This window comes from Girardinichthys multiradiatus, chromosome 10, assembly GCF_021462225.1.
Source record: "Girardinichthys multiradiatus isolate DD_20200921_A chromosome 10, DD_fGirMul_XY1, whole genome shotgun sequence".
NCBI lineage: Eukaryota > Metazoa > Chordata > Actinopteri > Cyprinodontiformes > Goodeidae > Girardinichthys > Girardinichthys multiradiatus.
In genome coordinates, this window is record NC_061803.1 from 16,752,667 (window position 1) to 16,772,679 (window position 20,013).

Sequence of the window (20,013 nt, forward strand, 5' to 3'; positions counted from 1 at the left end):
TTAAACAAACAACATAATGAATGACAAGAAACACAGCAGACAGGTCAGGGATAATGTTTCAGTCAAGTTTAAAGTAGGGTTAGGTAATAAAAGTATATCCCAAGCTTTGAAGTTCAATACATGGCTGAAATTACTCCTTAATGAGTCAAGTTATAGTGGTCGAAATGGTCTAGAGTATTGAAATTCTTATAGTTAGCAGATGACAGATGGAGGTCTGAATGTTCTATAAGTTTTATTACAAACCACACCAGCAGAGCACAAGTGAGACTAAAAAACAATTATGGTAAGTCATTTACTTTTTAAGTTTATGCTCTCTGAAATTAGACAGAAGTTCTGGCTGCTAGGTTTACGCGTTTTGTCCCATGTTTGAAAGACTAGCTGCCTTCTTGTGCTAATATGCGGACTCTATGATGAAACCCAAATTATTTTTACCACATCTGGTTTTAATCACATTTATTTGTGTAGATGATGTGAAAGTCGGATTCAAATTTTAATAACAAATATTCCCAAAACCCCCAACAATTGAAAACAAATGTCATTTTTAAGTTTTGGACTATTTTAATTACTTTGAAATTAATTTAAACTAAAAGCTATAATAAAAATAATTTACTTTAATTTGTAGCTATGCTATGACTGACCTATGACTTATTGTTGTTCATTTCCAGTTAAGTCTCATTATATTTGACATTTTGAACATACAGGGCATTTCATTTGTAAATACACAAATAAAAGCTTAAATGTATTTATTTGTCTTATTCTGGAGGTTTCACTTTATACATTCTAATTTTAAAGTTCAAAATTAATTTAGTTCATATTCATTATTTTGGGGTGTAAAAAATTTAAACATATTTGTAAAAAATAAATACGGTATATAAATAAATTGACTTTTTTGAGAGGAAAAAATATTGTTTGGAAAAAACGATTATGTGAAAGATTAGTCAACAAAAATTGTGTTAGTGGCAGTTGTGGAGTACATCCAACTGGCCAAATATATTATTGACATGCAGAATGTGAATACATGATACCGGAAATAACTTAGCAAACATTGCATCCAAACAGTCCTTTGCGATGACGATATTGCACACACTGATAACGACTTTATGGAGCATCTCTAAAAAAGTAACAACACAGTGATAAGGCAAACTGCCACATTGCTTGTGGAAGCGGATCAGTGTTGATGGGATGGATGCATGGAGCTAAATGTAGAGCAATTCGGAAAGAAAATTGGTTAGAGGCTGAACAGGGTTTGCAAATCATTGTATTCTGTTTTCAGTTACGTTTTACACAACGTACCAACCTTATTGGAATTGGGGTGGTAATCTAAAATAATTCAAGTTTCCTACACTTTAGAGTCAGTAAGTTAGTTCCAGTGTTTGATCCACTTTTTACATAAGTGTGTGATGCATACATGTAAAATGATGTTTCGTCCAATACCAAGCATCCGAGTCATAACACTGGTTTTAACTCCCTACACATGAATTAGGAATATCATTGTCCGGTTGAACTGCTCAGAGGTTACGGCTATAAAACGAGACTTGATATCATATGGTGAACCGTATTTGATTCTCCAAGAACCAAATGATCATATTATAAATGTTCATGTTCATAAAATGTCATACTTCATTCCTGGTCTACAGGGAGTTTGACTCATGCTTGGAAGTCTCCTCACATACATTTCTCACAGCTCACCCAGCAAGGACATCAGTGCATTAAGATGCAATTGGACACAAATAGCTGAAACCGATCTGTAATGGCCTGCATTTTAAAATACACGTTCAACTTTTCTTTCAACTATTTTTGCCTATTTCTTCACCTGTAGTACTCTATACTTGCAGTCTGATCAGCAATGGTTGCCAGGTCCACTTTAGCCCCGTCCCAGTCGGGCAGCCCCAGCAGCTGTTTGATCACGTTGTCCACCATCTGCTGCATGAACTGCAGGGTCTGCACGTAGTCGCCCCTCGTGGCAAAGATCTCATCCAACCTTGCAAGGTGCTGGTGTAGACCAGTCCTCATGTTACCCATTGTGCCTGTCACCTGAACAAAAAAAGATACACTCAATTAGCTGGACGAAATAGAATAAATAGTTCCCTAAATAATTGGTGAATGTTCAGTAAGATTCAATCCTAAACAATAAAAAGCACTCAGAGATCAAATACTTTTATTTCTTGCTCCAAATAAACTGATCTGTTGTAAATTGTTCCCTTGTAGAGAGGACAAATGTCTAAATATAGACCTTTCTGTTGCTTGTAGCAATGCACTCAACCAGGCAATGAAATGTTCCTCCTGTGGGGTCATTCTTTAGTTACATTTGGAAGAGCCTTCGGGATAAAGCTACGTGTATTTGAGCTTTTTTTTGGCTTTTGGCTTTTTTTTTCCAAGTCACTGTGATGCCTCAGAGCATACTTTTAGGATTAATAATAATAAACAATTCACATCAAAATAAATATCATCTTCATTAATGTGTTCTTTGATATATGTATGCTTCTACAAAATTCAAAGCATTTCAGAGAACGTCAAATTAGGCATTAATTTTACAAAAACAAATGTTTTTTTAAGCCATACTAACATTTCTTAAAGTTTACAATAGATGATGGGGGTGTGAGCTAACATTTATTATTGGCTACTTCCTTAAGTCATACAAATATCCAAAAAGAATAAAGGCTGAATTATCCTAAAAATGAGGTTGCTATGTGTGGACAACACTGAAGAGAAGGCACAATGAGGGAGGGATGTAATAGCATAAGGGTCTATTTTAAATAAACACCTTTCAGAGAGCTTAAAGGAGAAATAGTGGAGTTTGTTATTTCTGCTATCAAACAATTAAACAGTTTTACAAATGATTCATTGTTGATGGGCCAATTTTTTTGTTTAAGTCTGCAGTTTTACTGCATCTGATCCTTTCCATTAGGGGAAAGCATGAGCCTCTAAGGTGACGAACAAAAAAAGTTCAGACATTTAATGTGATGAATTACATTTTTGTAATTCCTTGGCAAAGACCATGTTATTAATCATATGGGTGTTAATATTTTCTGTACAAACACTATCCATCTGTTTGTGTTTAATTGCAATACGCTTTGCTCAGAGGGAGAGGTTTTTCATAGGGAAATGTCACTCACAAAGACATCCTGCTATTTGATAATTAAAAAAGCTAATAAATGCCTCCATTCAGCTCTAGGTGCCAATGAATACAGTTTTTTTGTTTGTCAGGGACATGGTTTGTTGAAGCTAAGGAGAGGTGAGTTTGCAAGGAAGTAATTTGCTGGGTTTGTATTTAACTTTCACCACAATTTCTAAAAAAAGACAGAAAGAAAGACTGGAATTTAAAATAAATAGGAAGAGAAAAGTCATTCACAGCTGACTGGTTACTGACTGACAAGCTCCCACAATATGTTTTCCTTATTTGTTTTGGTCTCCTTTAAAATTTCTCTTTTTAAAAACTGACACCTTTTAAAAATACTAGTGAAACATTTAATTTTTACAAGAATGTGAAATAATTCAATCAAAAATGTATTTTAAATTAAAAGGTAAACAACAACACCACTTGGCTAAAGAGCGCTATTGTTACATAGTAGGGACGTTTGAAAATACTGTATCAGGATGTTTGGTGTGTTTTGAGGTGAATCCACAGATAGCACCTCTTACAGGACACCGTCCATAGACTCCAGGAAAGCCAGGTAATCTGAACTGGCGCTTGGCGTATAAACACAGACAACAGTCACAACCTTCCCTGTTACAACCTGAAGTCGGAAAGAAGCAACTGTCTCGCTCACTGGGGAAAACTCCAAAATTGAGGCATTCACTGAGGGTTTGTGAGTATCCCCACCCAGTGCTTCTCTCCATGGGCAACTCAGGAGTAGGAGAGAGTCCAGCCCCTCTCCAGGAGATGGGTTCCAGATTGTGCCACCACAAATTAACACACCAAGGCTCCCACCTTTGCCTGCCACCAAACTGGCATTGCACCCGATCCTGAAGTTCCTCTCTGCAGGTGATGGGCTCACATAGAGGGGGCTTCCTGTAGCTTCTTCTGGCTGAGCCCGCCTGAGCCACAGGAACCCAAGCTCAACCACCAGGTGCTTGCAGAAGAACTCCTTCACAGGTCTGGCTCCGGGAGGGTGCGCTAGTCTCCCTAATCTGGGCGAGGTTTGCCTTTTTTTGTGGTCGGCCATGTCATCAGGAGCCACAATATGCTCTTAGTCTGACCCCTGCAATTTGCCATGGGAGACCCTTCCAGGATCTAAAGCTATGGACAAGATAGCCCTCAGGATCACCAGGTTACACAAACCCTCCACCATGAGGCGATTCAAGGGAGGGCTCAAAATATAATATATAACATAATAAATAAGGAGCATCATAAAAAAAAGTCTTAATATATTGTTAAACATAAAATAGCAAGTCAAAAGAGTATTATGAAGATAGAAAAGCCTCCATAGGCATTACAGCTTCTTATAATTACTGACAATCATTTAGCATGTTTCTGATTAGTCGTTGATGTTGATGTCATCTATGCCATCGTTCTAATCTTTAGGTCCCTCCACCAATTCTCTATCAGATTCTAGTCAAGACTTTGGTTGGGCCACTCCAACATGTTAATAAAACTTCCAATCCAAAGACACGTGTTGATAAAATTAAAGGAATACTTTAAATGTTACAGTATTTTCTGTAGAACAGCTAAACAAGGTAATGGACTTCTGGCTGACCAATTCATGTATCTGTCATTTTTATTTCTCAGATTTTGTAGTCCAAGATTAAGCTTGCGGATGCTGCATGTGGATATGTCTAAATGTTCGGTCATGGGCTGTATTAAACCAATTCATGACACCATCCCCCAGCATTAGGACCTCTTTGAAGTGCCTGGTTAAATTGTATTTTTCATAGAAATGTTACCACATCAGTGGGGAAATTCCTGTTTCTCCACTTCAAGGACAAGTGCCCTCAGCAACCTCCGCCAGTATCAAGAAGGATTTGCCGAAAGACTTCATCTGATTAAGGGGTCAGTTCCTTCTGTCTATTGAAACGGATATGGAAACTATGGACACAGCAAAGCAGTAAATAATGTTAAAATGACGATAAACTTTATTTTAGACAATAATTTATTGTGTCTTGATATGATGTCCTGGCCACTGTTTTGATAGCAGTAGCATTGTGTCTTCTGGTCATGTTAGTGCTGTGTGCTCAATTTTAGCTCCTTGAGGACATAACTGTAATCTCTGTTTTGAAAAGTATTATTACATTAACAGGTTTGCATTGTTTTTGCCGTTTTTCTCTTGTTGCTGCTGTGCTAGATAATTGTACCTCTGTTATCAAACTACAAAAATGGCCGAAGAGGTGAAAGTGGAACGCTCTTTGACCTGGAGGGAGGCGGAGTGTGAAGTGCCTCAGTAGCATTTGAAGAGACCGCACCAAAGCGAAGCGCTCTCAGACGCACCTCAGAACAGGGGTAGAAGATGGGCCTGTGGAGCTAAAATAACAAGGAGTTCAGACCAAAGCATTGCAGTTCCACTCTATATAGACCACAACTGAATGATTTCAGTGTGAAAAGGAAGGATTTAAAAGCATGATATGTCCTCCCTAATCCACTTTTCTTTTTTTTTACTTTCTTTTTCTCTTTACTTTTCATGCTTTGGTCACTGAGCCAAGTGAACCAATAAATAACAAGACAACCCAGACTACAGCTGTTATCATATTCAAGATTATAGTACTCTGTAGTTTATTTGATCATTCGCTGATATTTCCTCCCCCTACAGAATGGGGGAGATGAGAACTGCAGATGCAGAAAGGAATCATATATCTGATCCTTGCTGCTTGTGTGAGAATTAGAATTTTATCTAAACGATTAGGGAACTGGCCAATCTGAGTAATATCTACTCTCTGTCTGGGTCTAATCCTCACCGTGTAAGGTATGTGCACTGATTTAAAAGATAGGATTCTTAACCCAGTCTTTATCTTACTTTGATGTTTTTTGGCCACAGATAAGCTGCCTTTGGCTGTTATATTTTTTAAACAAAGATTTTGCAGTTTAGATTAAAGCGTTTTTGTTGGAGGATGTTCATTTCTACAAGCCAGAGGGAGAAAAAGATCACGAATAAGTGACACAATTTTGATAAACACACACATTGCCTTAGCCTGGAAAAAAGTGACAGTGTATTGCAGATCAAATTTTTAGCTTCAAGTTATGTAAGAAAATATGGATAAATGAGTTTTATTTAAAGCTTTGCTTTGCAAAAGTAGGTATTGTGTCATATTTATTCTTATTTACCCCCCTAAAATGTGTTAAAATGTTGCCTTAAGTTGTTGTTTTTTTTTTTTTTTTCAAAACTGTAAAATTTTATTTATATACTTCATTTGTCGTGGGTTAGGGTTAGGCATCACACGCTTGCTAGGTAGATAGGGACACAAGGGATTCTTAAACTTAATCTTTAAAGGTCCAAATTTAATTTCTACATAAGGTTAAAGGTCTGGACCAACTAGTGATTAGCAAATACTTTTTATGAAATGGCACTTGTGTATTGTTGTTTGTTTGTGACCCTAGTAAAGTGTAACAAGCAATCAAATTTGATCAGAAATGTTCAATGAAACTAGATTTACTTAATATTTTTTTAGCCACCAGCATCACTGCATCTGAAATCGAGAAGTTGCTCAATCCTTTTTTTCAGCTTTAATTTATTTTGTTGAATTTACAGCAAAGCTTCCTCATTTGAAATTGAAGGCGGGAGTTGGAGCATGAAATAGATTGTGGGTTTCAAGTGCTTGGGTAGCTCAGTCACGCCTGAAGATAGACCAGTAACAATGGCCTGCAGTACATCTTTCTAAAATCTAATTTTTTTTTATACCTGAAACTTAATGATGAAGGTGTTTTACCAGTATTAAAATAAGTGTATAATGAAGTTTATATTCTACACTCGTCCCCCACACCTTCAATGAAGCCCTAATATCGGTTATGCCAAATAAGATAGGGATCAAAGGAAACCCTCTAATTGCCGACCTATAAACTTGCTCAATGTAGACTGTAAGCTCTTAACCAAGATCCTCGCAACTCCTAGAAAAGGTAAAACTAACTATTATACATTCGGACTAAATTGGTTTAATGAAAAATAGATCCTCGACAGATAATAAAAGAAAAGTATTGCATTAGCATGGACAGAGAAGAGGTAGATCTCTCTCTCGATGCGGAAAAGGCTTTTGACTGCGTGCAATGGGAATTTTTGCTTATAGCTTTGTCAAAGTTTTGGATATAAAATTCATTCATCTCATGGGTCAAAATGCTTTAGAATAATCCTAGGGCATTTGTATCAACCAATGGTGTGATGTCACCCTTCTTTTATCTAAAAAAAGAAACATGTCAGGGTTGCCCTCTCTCTCCTCTTCTCTTTAATATCTCATAAGAGCCACTGGCTGTCACTATACAGGGAAATGGAAAAATTAGAGGGGTGGAGTGAGGTGGCAAACAACACAAATTATTACTCTACGCAGATGATATACTGGTTCTGTTAAAAGACCCAAGTCACTCAATACCACATCTAATAGACACAATACAATCTTACTCCCGTGTATGAGGTCACAAAATTAACTGGACAAAATCTAAGGCTATGTCAATAACAGGGTTTAGTTGTGGACACTAATAGAGGACTGGTTTTAAATGGAATTCAAAAGGATTGAAATATTTAGGGATTCAACTTAGCAGGGAGGTGGAAGAAATGCCTATGTTAAATTTGGAGCCAGATTTACAAAAAATAAGATTAATTTAGACAAATAGGAGACAATCAGTATTAACACTATGGGGGAAAGTTAATGTAATTAAATAAGGGTGGCACACCAGTTAAATTACGCGTTTATGATGTTGCCAATCACAGTACTACCTGCTGTATTTGCTCAGTATGAGAAGACAGTTAAAAGCTTTTTTATGGTAAAGGTTAAATGCCCAGAATTAAACTGGCTAAACTATAGGCACCCCGAGACAAGGGGGCATGGGGCTACCCGATCCTTGATTGTACTACATTGGTTTTGAGATGGTAAAATTAGCTACAGTGCCTTGCAAAAGTACTCGGCCCCCTTGAACTTTTCAACCTCTTGCCACATTTCAGGCTTCGAACATAAAGATATGAAATTCTAATTTTCTGTGAAGAATCAACAAGTGGGACACAATCATGAAGTGGAATGAAATTTATTGGATGTGTCAAACTTTTTTAACAAATAAAAAGCTGAAAGTGGAGCGTGCAATATTATTCGCCCCCCTTGCATTAATACTTTGTAGCGCCACCCTTTGCTGCAATTACAGCTGGAAGTCGCTTGGGGTTTGTCTCTATTAGTTTTTCACATCGAGAGACTGAAATTCTTGCCCATTCTTCCTTGCAAAACAGCTCGAGCTCAGTGAGGTTGGATGGAGAGCGTTTGTGAACAGCAGTCTTCAGCTCTTTCCACAGATTCCCTATTGGATTCAGGTCTGGACTTTGACTTGGCCATTCCAACACCTGGTTACATTTATTTGTGAACCATTCCATTGTAGATTTGGCCTTATGTTTTAGCTCATTGTCTTGTTGGAAGATAAATCTCCGTGCCAGTCTCAGGCCTCTTGCAGACTCCAACAGGTTTTCTTCCAGAATGGTTCTGTATTTGGCCCCATCCATCTTCCCATCAATTTTGACCATCTTCCCTGTCCCTGCTGACGAAAAGCAGGCCCAAACCATGATGCTGCCACCACCATGTTTGACAGTGGGGATGGTGTGTTCAGGGTGATGAGCTGTGTTGCTTTTACACCAAACATATTGTTTTGCATTGTGGCCAAACAGTTCGATTTTGGTTTCATCTGACCAGAGCACCTTCTTCCACATGTTTGGTGTGTCTCCCATGTGGCTTGTGGCAAACTTTAAACAAGACTTTTTATGGATATCTTTGAGAAATGGCTTTCTTCTTGCCACTCTTCCATAAAGGCCAGATTTGTGCAGTGTACGACTGATTGTTGTCCTATGGACAGACTCTCCCACCTCAGCTGTAGATCTCTGCAGTTCATCCAGAGTGATCATGGGCCTCTTGGATACATCTCTGATCAGTCTTCTCCTTGTTCGAGATGAAAGTTTAGAGGGACCTCCGGGTCTTGGTAGATTTGCAGTGGTCTGATACTCCTTCCATTTCAATTTGATTGCTTGCACAGTGCTCCTTGGGATGTTTAAAGCTTGGGAAATCTTTTTGTATCCAAATCCGGCTTTAAACTTCTCCACAACAATATCTCGGACCTGCCTGGTGTGTTCTTTGGTCTTCATGATGCTCTCTGCGCTTTGAACAGAACCCTGAGACTATCACAGAGCAGGTGCATTTATACGGAGACTTGATTACACACAGGTGGATTCTATTTATCATCATCAGTCATTTGGGACAACATTGGATCATTCAGAGATCCTCTCTGAACTTCTGGAGTGAGTTTGCTGCACTGAAAGTAAAGGGGCTGAATAATATTACACGCCTGAGTACTTTCGCAAGGCACTGTAAACATTGGACTGCGAATTCCGAGTTAGATTGGGTTAATATTGAAAAGTCCTTATCCTCCCCTTTCATGCCAATTGAGGGTCTCTCTCAGAACATAGATTACAAAAGATGTTATGTTACAGTCAAGGGACAAACTAGTTTACTGGAAGCTCTGGCACAGCCATGGCATATGTACACAGAGCGATCAGAGTGGTGTGTTCATGTTGTTGGGACCCACAGCCATGGATTTCAACATTAAACTCCGGTACGGACCTTTCTGGAACTTTCAAAATATATTGCATTCAACAGACTTTCAGCACAACTTCAGAAGGGGGAAGGGGGGTAACAGAGGACTTCCCATGATGCCACTGCCCGCATAAAACCCCCCACCTTCCCACAAGTCTTTCTCTTTCCACACGGCCTTCCAGAGGGACCGGTCAGGAGAGGCCCAGCGCGGTGGTGTCTCTTTGCTGGCAAACAGACATAACCTTTTCAACTGGATCCAAGGAAGTCATACGATCATTGATCATATGCAAATTTAAGTACGAATGAAATACTGTCTGTGTGTCCGGTATTTTCATTCATGAACGGGGGTAATTAAGGTACAAGCATTGCTTGACTGTCTCTCCGAGCCCTGTAGGAGCAAGCTGTGTTCGAGAGAAACTCCCTGCAAAGACGCGGTCTCCCAGTCTGGAAGGAAGACAGCAGAGACCGCAGCAGACAGGACAGGCCGCCCAGCTACAGCTCCGAAGCTAACCCTTTTGTTCAGAGAGCGAACGCACCTTCTGATCGTGAGAAGCTGAGGAGGTTAGCGGGAAGCTAACCCTTTGTTCACTGTGGATACCTTCTTCGAACTTCGCCATTGGACAACGTTTCCTCACCACGGTTCATGAGATTAGGTGTTTTGGGCAGAGACAGATTAACAGTTAGGATGAAATTATCTGAACGTTTTCATTCTATGAAGTTTGTTTTTGTTTTTGTGAAACTCGGCTATCTTAGTGCTAGCAGGCTATCTGCAGTACACGTGCCCTGTTTGTGTTCTGTGTTTGTGTGTTTTTAAGTTAAGTCAAACTTTATTTAAAGGGTGATTTTAAACACAAAAGATTGCTCATAACGCACTGTCTGCGCTTATGCATTTTAAAGGTATGTGTTGATTCTGGTGCTAAGCTATCCGCTTCTTTGTTAGCTTAACTGCTAACCGGTAAGAACACGTGCTTGCTACTAAAGAGTATTCAACAGAAAGGTTGTTGGTTTTCAAGCTAGTGAATAATAGTTCCTAAACATCATTTACTAAATTTGATAACTAAGTAAACACCATTAAGCCCCATTTCTCCAGAAAGATTTGGCTCTTTCCAAAATATTTCCTAATAATATTTCTTCAAATATTATTTCAATAAATAAAAGCAGCTAATTAGACACCCTTGAGAAATGGTCATCCAGAAGGTTGGTTTTATTCAGCGGATCATTATTTAAAACATTATTTTATTAAAATAATATTTTATCTGATCTTGCATTGTGAGTGGTTGTCTAAACGTTTGCTGATTATTGCTTAAGTTGGTTCCAAGACTAACTTAACTTCACTTCCAGATTCTTCAAGATAATACTTGGTTCTCAAACATAAACATTGCATGGTAATGTTGCATCACTCTTTTTGGTCATGGTTTTCAATCATCTTTAATCAACTTGTTTATATTGTACATAGCCCATTAGTCTTTGTTATTCTTTAATTCTGCTTGGTAGTTTAGTTTGATTGTTTTAGCATAGTAAAGAGTTTGTTGATTGAAATATGTTTGACTATGAGTTGACTTATTTTTGTTAATAAATTCTTGTATTTTAAGAAATTGTGTGAATTCATTCCATATATGTGCAGAGTTTCTGCTGTTCAATAATGTCAGAGCTCATCTCACACCTTTTTATTTTGTCCTAATACCATCGCCTTACTGAGCTGGTATTCACAGAACAACCCTTAACAGACCGAAATATTATTTGATAAAATATTAATATTACATAATATTCTCAGATTCATAATCACAACAATGTCCTACAAATATTTAATGAAGAAATATACACTGCTCAAAGAAAATAAAGGGAACACTTAAACAACACAATATAACTCCAAGTAAATCAAACCTCTCTGAAATCAAACTGTCCTCTTAGGAAGCAACACTGATTGACAATCAATTTCACATGTTGTTGTGCAAATGGAATAGACAACAGGGGCAAATCTTTGGCGATTAGCAAGACACACTCAATAAAGGAGTGGTTCAGCAGGTGGTGACCACAGGCCACTTCTCAGTACCTATGCATTCTGGCTGATGTTTTGGTCACTTTTGAATGTTGGTGGTGCTTTCACACTCGTAGTAACATGAGACGGACTCTACAACCCACACAAGTGGCTCAGGTAGTGCAGCTCATCCAAGATGGCACATCAATGCGAGCTGTGGCAAGAAGGTTTGCTTTGTCTGTCAGCGTAGTGTCCAGAGCCTGGAGGCGCTACCAGGAGACAGGCCGGTACACCAGGAGACGTGGAGGAGGCCGTAGGAGGGCAACAACCCAGCAGCAGGACCGCTCCCTCCGCCTTTGTGCAAGGAGGAACAGAAGGAGCACTGCCAGAGCCTTGCAAAATTACCTCCAGCAGGCCACAAATGTGCATGTGTCTGCACAAACGGTAGAAACCGACTCCATGAGGATGGTATGAGGGCCCGACGTCCACAAATGGTGGTTGTGCTCACAGCTCAACACCGTGCAGGACGCTTGGCATTTGCCATAGAACACCAGGATTGGCAAATTCGCCACTGGCACCCTGTGCTCTTCACAGATGAAAGCAGGTTCACACTGAGCACATGTGACAGACGTGACAGAGTCTGGAGACACCGTGGAGAGCGATCTGCTGCCTGCAACATCCTTCAGCATGACCGGTTTGGCAGTGTGTCAGTAATGGTGTGGGGTGGCATTTTTTGGAGGGCCGCATGGCCCTCCATGTGTTCTCGCCAGAGGTAGCATGACTGCCATTAGGTACCGAGATGAGGTCCTCAGACCCCTTGTGAGACCATATAATGATGCGGTTGGCCCTGGGTTCCTCCTAATGCAGGACAATGCTAGACCTCATGTGGCTGGAGTGTGTCAGCAGTTCCTGCAAGATGAATACGTTGAAGCTATGGACTGGCCCACCCGTTCCCCAGAGCTAAATCCGATTGAGCACATCTGGGACATCATGTCTCGCTCCATCCACCAACGTCACGTTGCACCACAGACTGTCCAGGAGTTGGTGGATGCTTTAGTCCAGGTCTGGGAGGAGATCCCTCAGGAGATCATCCGCCGTCTCATCAGGAGCATGCCCAGGCGTTGTAGGGAGGTCATACAGACACGTGGAGGCCACACACAATACTGAGCCTTATTTTGACTTGTTTTAAGGACATTACATCAAAGTTGAATCAGCCTGTAGTGTGTTTTTCCACTTTAATTTTGTCTGTGACTCCAAATCCAGGCCTCCATTGGTTAATAAATTTGATTTCCATTGATGATTTTTATGTGATTTTGTTGTCAGCACATTCAACTTTGTACAGAACAAAGTATTCAATGAGAATATTTCATTCATTCAGATCTAGGATGTTATTTGACTGTTCCCTTTATTTTTTTGAATAGTGTATTTTAACTGGGAAAGAGCACATTTGTAACTATCTACAGATTAGGAATTGTGTCATGTTACACACCCAGTAAATAGAGGAAAACAACATTTCAGACTATTTTGCCCTGCCAGCACACCATCACGGTGCCTCAATGTTTTATAGAACAATTAACTACGCCGTTAGCAATGACTGTAAAAATTTTAAAACTATCTGGGAAAAAGACTTGGGGACTGTGCTTAGAGATGACGAATGGACAAGAATTATTTTACTCACTGCAAAGTACATAATAGAAGATAAATATAAACATACACAGATTATGCAAAGATATTATTGGACACCAGTCAGATCGAATAGACTTGCTCTCAGTATGATCCATTGTGTTGGAAATGTCAAAACAATGCAGGTACTCTTATACATTGTCTCTGTGAATGTCCAGTTATTAAACCCTTCTGGTCAGTTATTGTATATATTCTTAGCGATTGGTTGGAAAGAATAGTACCACTCTGTCTATGATTGTGTTTACTTGGTGATAAAGAACCTAGATATCTAACATATCAGGAGCAAAATCTTCTGTTATCATGGTTGGGATGTCAGTAGCAGATAGGGTTATTCTTGAGCACCGGAGGTCTCCTAAAAATCCAAAGGTAAACAAATGGGTCAACATGATGGCTAAATGTTTTTTATTCTATTATTACTGTTATTACTTTTAATCAGTCTCGTCTTTATGTTATTTAATTGTCTTTATTTTACCTCACTGTAAGGGATAATTAACATGATTATACTGTGATTCTGTAATGTGCCCTGAGAACTGCTAATAAAACTTAATTTATGAATTAAAAAAACACAACAAACCTCTTTGTTTGATATATATATATATATATATATATATATATATATATATATATAATATATATATATATATAATATATATATATATATATAGAGAGAGAGAGAGAGAGAGAGATTATTTCAGCCTTTTTATAAGCATTACACTGAACAGCAATGATTCCCTTTCTGGAAATGTTATTTTCTCGTCTTTTAGTGGCCTCAATTAACATACAGCTAATTTTGAGTCTTTCTCACCTCATAAGGAGGATCCAACTTTAAAGGGACATTTTAATGATACAAAGTAGCTGTTTCTTTTTGGCTTGTTCATTCACCAAAAAAACATATAAGAAACAAGTTTACCAGTAAATCTGAAAATTGTCAAATCCATATAACCTTCTTATCAGTATCCAATCAGTATGTCATAAGTTAAAAGACAAAGAGCAATTTCTAAGAGCCATTTTTAGCTCAGACAATGTTAAAAGGGTTTCTATTTTAAAACGTTTATATCAGATATGACATAGTTGTAGTTATTCAAAATCAAGTGGTTCTGGATTGCCTGTGACTTGGAAAAGCTTAGATTCACCAGTTCAGAATTATTTATTTTTTGGATCTTTTTTGAAAGAGTTGTATTGGATTACATAAGTACCACATACAGAAAGCAGAATCCATCTAGCAAAGCCTCTGCTGATCATGATCCCTGGCTTTTGTCAAAGTTAATAAACCTATATAAATAAATGTCCTGGTCCTGAATTTAAAAAGAGAAGTTCTTCTTGCTTTAAGGCTCACACATTAAAAAATGCCCTTTGTGGTACAGTTTAGTCAGCTGGAGTAGAGGTGGTGAGGAGCAGGAGAAAAACGGTGCAAGCTGAACTTTAAATCAAAACCAACATCTTGTATTGGCTGTAAATCCAGTTTTACCATCGTCTCCATACTGATTAGTCTCATGATCTCTGTCTTCACTTTGTTAATGATCAACTGTCTAAGATGGACAATAGAAAGTTCAATTTCTTGACCAATACATGTCTTTTAATCCTAACAAAGATAAATATTTTGCTATTTTCTGCAATTACAAAAAAAGTGTGAAACTGTGCACTAGTTTGGGATTGCATTTTCTATCCAAATACTCAGTGAATGAACCAGACATCAACCCAGTTCACTGGGTGATTACTTACACCCATCTTCAAACAATAGAGTTATTATTAACACCCCCAAACTCCTTAAATGTAACATCAATCCTGTTATAACACAGAGAAAGCATCTCAACTTTTTCCAGATTTAACATCCTTGTTTAGGATGATATAAGCAAGGGATTTCTTTAAATCACAGTCTCAAATAGACACATCATAAGCATATATTCCAGACCGCAACTAATCACCGTCTCAACTCAAACAGTCAACAGTCTTCCTTCCTTTTTCTGTTCTTCTCTGTGAGCTAACTTTCTTTCTAAACTCTCTTGGAGCTGGGCTAAAAGGCATTTATGTGGGCCAGAAAGGAGTTTGGACCTTATTGTCAAAAGTTTTCAATACCGATTTCAGTTCCCAACTCTGCCAATCAGGCGTCCTAGCATTGCTTCTTGTTCTTCAAAATCAAAGGGCTTTGTCTCCTCGGATCATGGTTGATTAGGTGGGGGGAGACTGGGAGTTGTGTGTGGCACACTGGGCTCTTTGTCCTGCTCAAGAATTAGACTCCTTAACAGTCTATAGCTGCATGCAACAAACTCACTTATGCAGACACACATGGGACTAAGCGTTGTGTGTGTGCACTTGAAAAATAAAAGCCACCATGTCTTATAATGTGTTTGCACAAGTTCACAAATTCCAGTGATCTTTGTGGTAATGATTTCTCTTTTCTCGCTTATGTGACACTGAGAAACAAAATGGGGGACGAGTCTAGAAATTTAAATGGAGACATTCAGTATCAATGCATGCAATTTGGAGATGAAAAAGAGATGCATGCCTCCATGTAATCCAAGTTTATCATGCAGTCATATGGAGTAAAGCAGTGGCTACGGCTGGCTAATGCCCATAGAGTGAGAACTAATCCCAAATGCATCAGCTCAACTTGTCGGACATGTTTTCAATTTTAATAATTTATGAACAGCCAGGAAGATGGTGTTTACACTCTAATAAAATCTGAGATCACTTTCTCTTGCCATTGCTGTTAAATTACCAAACATGACATAGAATTTCGGCGAAGCGAGAGCACTGTGGGCTCTTTACTCTCACAGCAAAGTGTTTATTACCAAGGCCGCTTTGAGTTGCAGCACTGAGTAGCTCTCACAGCAGCACATTAATCTCCATTAACACAGATGGAGACTTAATCCCTGCTCTTCGACAGCTAGAGGGCCCAGGGTCAATGCCTGAGAAGATACTTTTGCAGAATAGCTGCTGGTTATAAATTACCAAAAGAAAAAAAGAAACACCATCAAGGTCACTTTGCCCCACTTGCAAGCCAGAATAATACATAGCAAAAGTATACAGATCCCCAATACAGAACTCTATTTATTTTAGTGGTATTTTATGTAATATATTAATGCCTAATTCTTAAGTGGAAGGAAAAAGTGTTTTCAAAGCTTTCAACTTATAAAAACCTGAAATGCATTATGTGCATTCAGCCCCATTTACTCTGATTGCTCTAAATAAAATCCACAGCAACAAATTGGTTTCAGCAATGCACAAGTATGTGTAATTCAATTTCAGTATAGATCCCACGGTTCTGTGAAGGTCTGTGTTTGACAACATTCTTAAACAGACAGCATCATGAAGGCCAAGAGAATTACATTATAAAACAACTGCACACCCAGCAAGACATCTCCATACATCTAAACTGTGTGGCTGGGAAGAGATGGCACTAATCAGAAAAGCAAATGGTAGCTCTGGAAAAACTGCAGGGATTCTTTGCTTAGGTAGAAGCATCTGTGAGCAAAACCACTATTGTGTCCTCCATAAAACTTAGCTTTACCATACCGTACCACTTCATTTATAGTGCACTTTAAAAACAACATGACAGCTGACCAAAGTGCTGTACACAAAAAATCAAATAAAATACATAAGAACTATAGGAAATATAAAATAGTACAGGTACATACAAAAGATTTAAAATGTAAAAGATTAAGACAAAGATGCTAACTTATTCTGGGTTAAAAGCCAGGGAGAAAAGGTGTGTTTTTATAAGAGTTTCAAAAATAACAGGCCTGCCTGACCTCCAGCAGCAGCTCATTCCACATTTTTGGAGCATAAACTGCAAAGGCTCCGTCTCCTCTGCATTTATAGAAGGTCTTAGGGATAGTCAGAATCATCTGGTCAGCTGATCGTAGGGCACGAGTTGGCACATAAAAGTAAATAAGCTTGTACAAAGGAAAAGGAGCAAGACCATTAAAAGACTGAAAAACAAATAAAAGCATCTTAAAAGGGATAAAATCTGAACAGGAAGCCAATGAACAGACGCTAAAACCGGAATAATGTGCTCTTGTTTACTTGTACCAGTTAATCATGCAGCAGCATTTTGAACCAGCTCTAAACGTGAGAGGGAGGCCTAGCTAACGCCAATCAAAATAGACTTACAGTAATCAAGGTACTAGGTAATAAAGGCATGAATCACTGTCTAGGTGACATTTAGACAGGAGGGGCTTTATTTTTGACAGCCACTTCAACTGAAAGAATGGGGACTTAACCATAGTGTTAACATGTGAGTCAAGTTTCAGTCTAGGGTAAACTTTTACATCTAAGTTAGTGATGTTGGATTTTTCATGGGGGGGAATCAAAAGAAGGGATACAGCTAGAGCCACTGGGCCTAAAAAGCATGATCGCTGTATTTTTTTCATTGAAATGAACGAAATTCAGAGCCATCCAGTGACATCTAAAAATAGCACCAAATGGAAGCACATAAAGTGAGAACAACACAGGATCAAGGATGGAACCCTGGGGTTCCCCCAGGGAAAGGTAGCAGAAGCTGAAGTAAAATCATCCATCTTGACAGAAACTACTATCAGAGATAGTACCACTGCAAAGCTGAGCCAGTGATACCAACCCACTGTTCAAGTCTAGAAATGAGAATGTCATGTTCGTCTGTGCCAAAACCAGCTGTTAAATCTAAAAACACAAGTAAAACACAGTTTTAACAGTTTTAATTGGGGCCACAGAATTAAGAACAGTGTGACATAAAGAATTAAAATATAAAGAAAGCTCCTCAGTATTGAAAGACACAGAGGACTGTGATTGTAAATGATTAAAAACAGCTGGGAAATAAGCTGAGATGGAAGGGTTAAAAACACGACAGTGCTGAGCAGGAGCGCAGGGTTTTCCAGGTTGAATAAAAGGAATAAAATCAAATAAAACAGGCCTGTGGTCAGAAAACAATGTTACCAATGGAGAAACCATACAACACAACAAGGTCTAGTGTGTGCATATGTATATGGGTTGGGCCATTTACCGACTGAGTCCTTCACCAGAGGATTCCCAGAACAACACACATGAATATTAAAATCCCCAACAATAAAAATTCGCTGATATTTGGACGTAATGTCGCCTAAAAAGTCAGAAAAGTCCCATAAGAAGTCAGCAGCGGAGAGAGGTTGCCCAGTTCAAAATAGCTCAGTTCAAAACTGGACAAAACAATCAGGAGGGACAACTGCTTACATTTAAAACTGATTTATAAAAAGTTGCCAAACCTTCTCCGCAACCCAAGGACCTTGGGGTATTAAAATATGAGCAGCCGCAGGTAATAATTCTGAAAAAACACTGGACTCACCCGGAGAGATCTATGTTTCTGTCAGGCAAAGACAACAAGGCTCAGATGGTCAACTACCAGGGTCATTTAACAAAATTTAGGTACTTGCAAATCTTTTGTAAACTACCAGAGATTTCTCCACAGATGAGGAAAACAGAGTGTTTAAAAATGTGTTTAATACATTTATCTAGGCCTCTCGCCCGCAGAATGCTGGCGATAGGCACCAGCTTCCCCGCGACCCACTATGGAATAAGCGGTATAGAAAATGACTGACTGACTGGCTGACATTTATCTAGAGATGCACAGGTTTTTCCTATAGCCTATAACAATTTCTTTGAGACCTGATCTGATTAAACTGTGTAATATTAAAGGATTCATACTTCCTGTTTATGTTTTTACCTCTTAGTAAAAAGCTGATTTAAAGGAACATTTGCCGCATCATTAGTAAGAAATTTTGCAGCTGTAACCTCGATTTAGACATCTAAGTGACAGGTGGGTAAAAATAGCAGCATGTGCACACAAGCCGAACAGGAGTGAGTGCAATGCTTTGTTTTCCGCTGAGGCCGCAGTGGCCGGAGGAGTGTTTTTGTGTTAAGAGGCTGTCAATTTGCGCACAGCAGTTCAAAGCTATAAAAAGACCATAAAAACATTTAAAGGCATACTAAGTTGAGTCCTTTGAGATTTTCTCTTTGCTTAGCTGTTTGCATTGGATTGTCTGAATGGATCAAAACAAAGTTGTTGTTTTTTTATACAACCTAAAACATATCAAGAGGTTTCTTTTAGGTCAGTCGTGAAGCCATTTAACCCATTTATTGTGTAGCATCAACAGCAGGGACTGAACTTACCAGGCTGTCTACACCACCCAGGGTGTGGTTGGCATTGTACAGGGAGTATGTCAGCTGATACACGCCGTCATTGGTCTCACTGTTGCCGTAGAAACCCACACCCACAGAGATGCTGCAGGGACAAGGGAAAGGACACATAAGTCTTTAATAATGTATTTAGTAGAGCAGAACACCATAGCTGCTAATAACGTATTTAACTTCTATATCCACAAGTCTATTGCCTTGCAGTAAGAACGTCAAGGGTACAAATTCCGGTCTTGGGTCTTTCTGCATATAGGTTGATATCCGGTTACTCTAGCATCCTTCTATGTCCAAAACCATGCATGTACAAACAAAGAGAGGAGTGTTGGAGAGGAGTAGAATTGCTTGATTTTCAGCTTGACTGGCTGGTTGGAAAAGAAAACATGTCATTGTACCTTACCTTGGCACAACTGGGTCAGAGTAACAACAATACTATTTGGTGTGGAAGTCATAACTGAGGAAGAAGAACCCAAAGTCAGCTACTTTCATTTTCAGTGAGGTTT

General features: G+C 38.8%; 1 protein-coding gene across 2 annotated transcripts in view; it reads right to left on the reverse strand.

Annotated features, from left to right (window-relative positions):
• ttyh2 (tweety family member 2) overlaps positions 1–20,013 on the reverse strand; it is a 105,954-nt gene that overhangs the window by 45,026 nt on the left and 40,915 nt on the right. For both annotated transcript variants that reach the window (XM_047377819.1, XM_047377820.1), the window contains exons 3-4: positions 19,490–19,601; positions 1,814–2,034 (exon numbers count right to left, since the gene is read on the reverse strand). In XM_047377819.1, the coding sequence (XP_047233775.1) occupies positions 1,814–2,034; positions 19,490–19,601 (333 nt within the window). The remainder of the gene's footprint in view (positions 1–1,813; positions 2,035–19,489; positions 19,602–20,013) is intronic.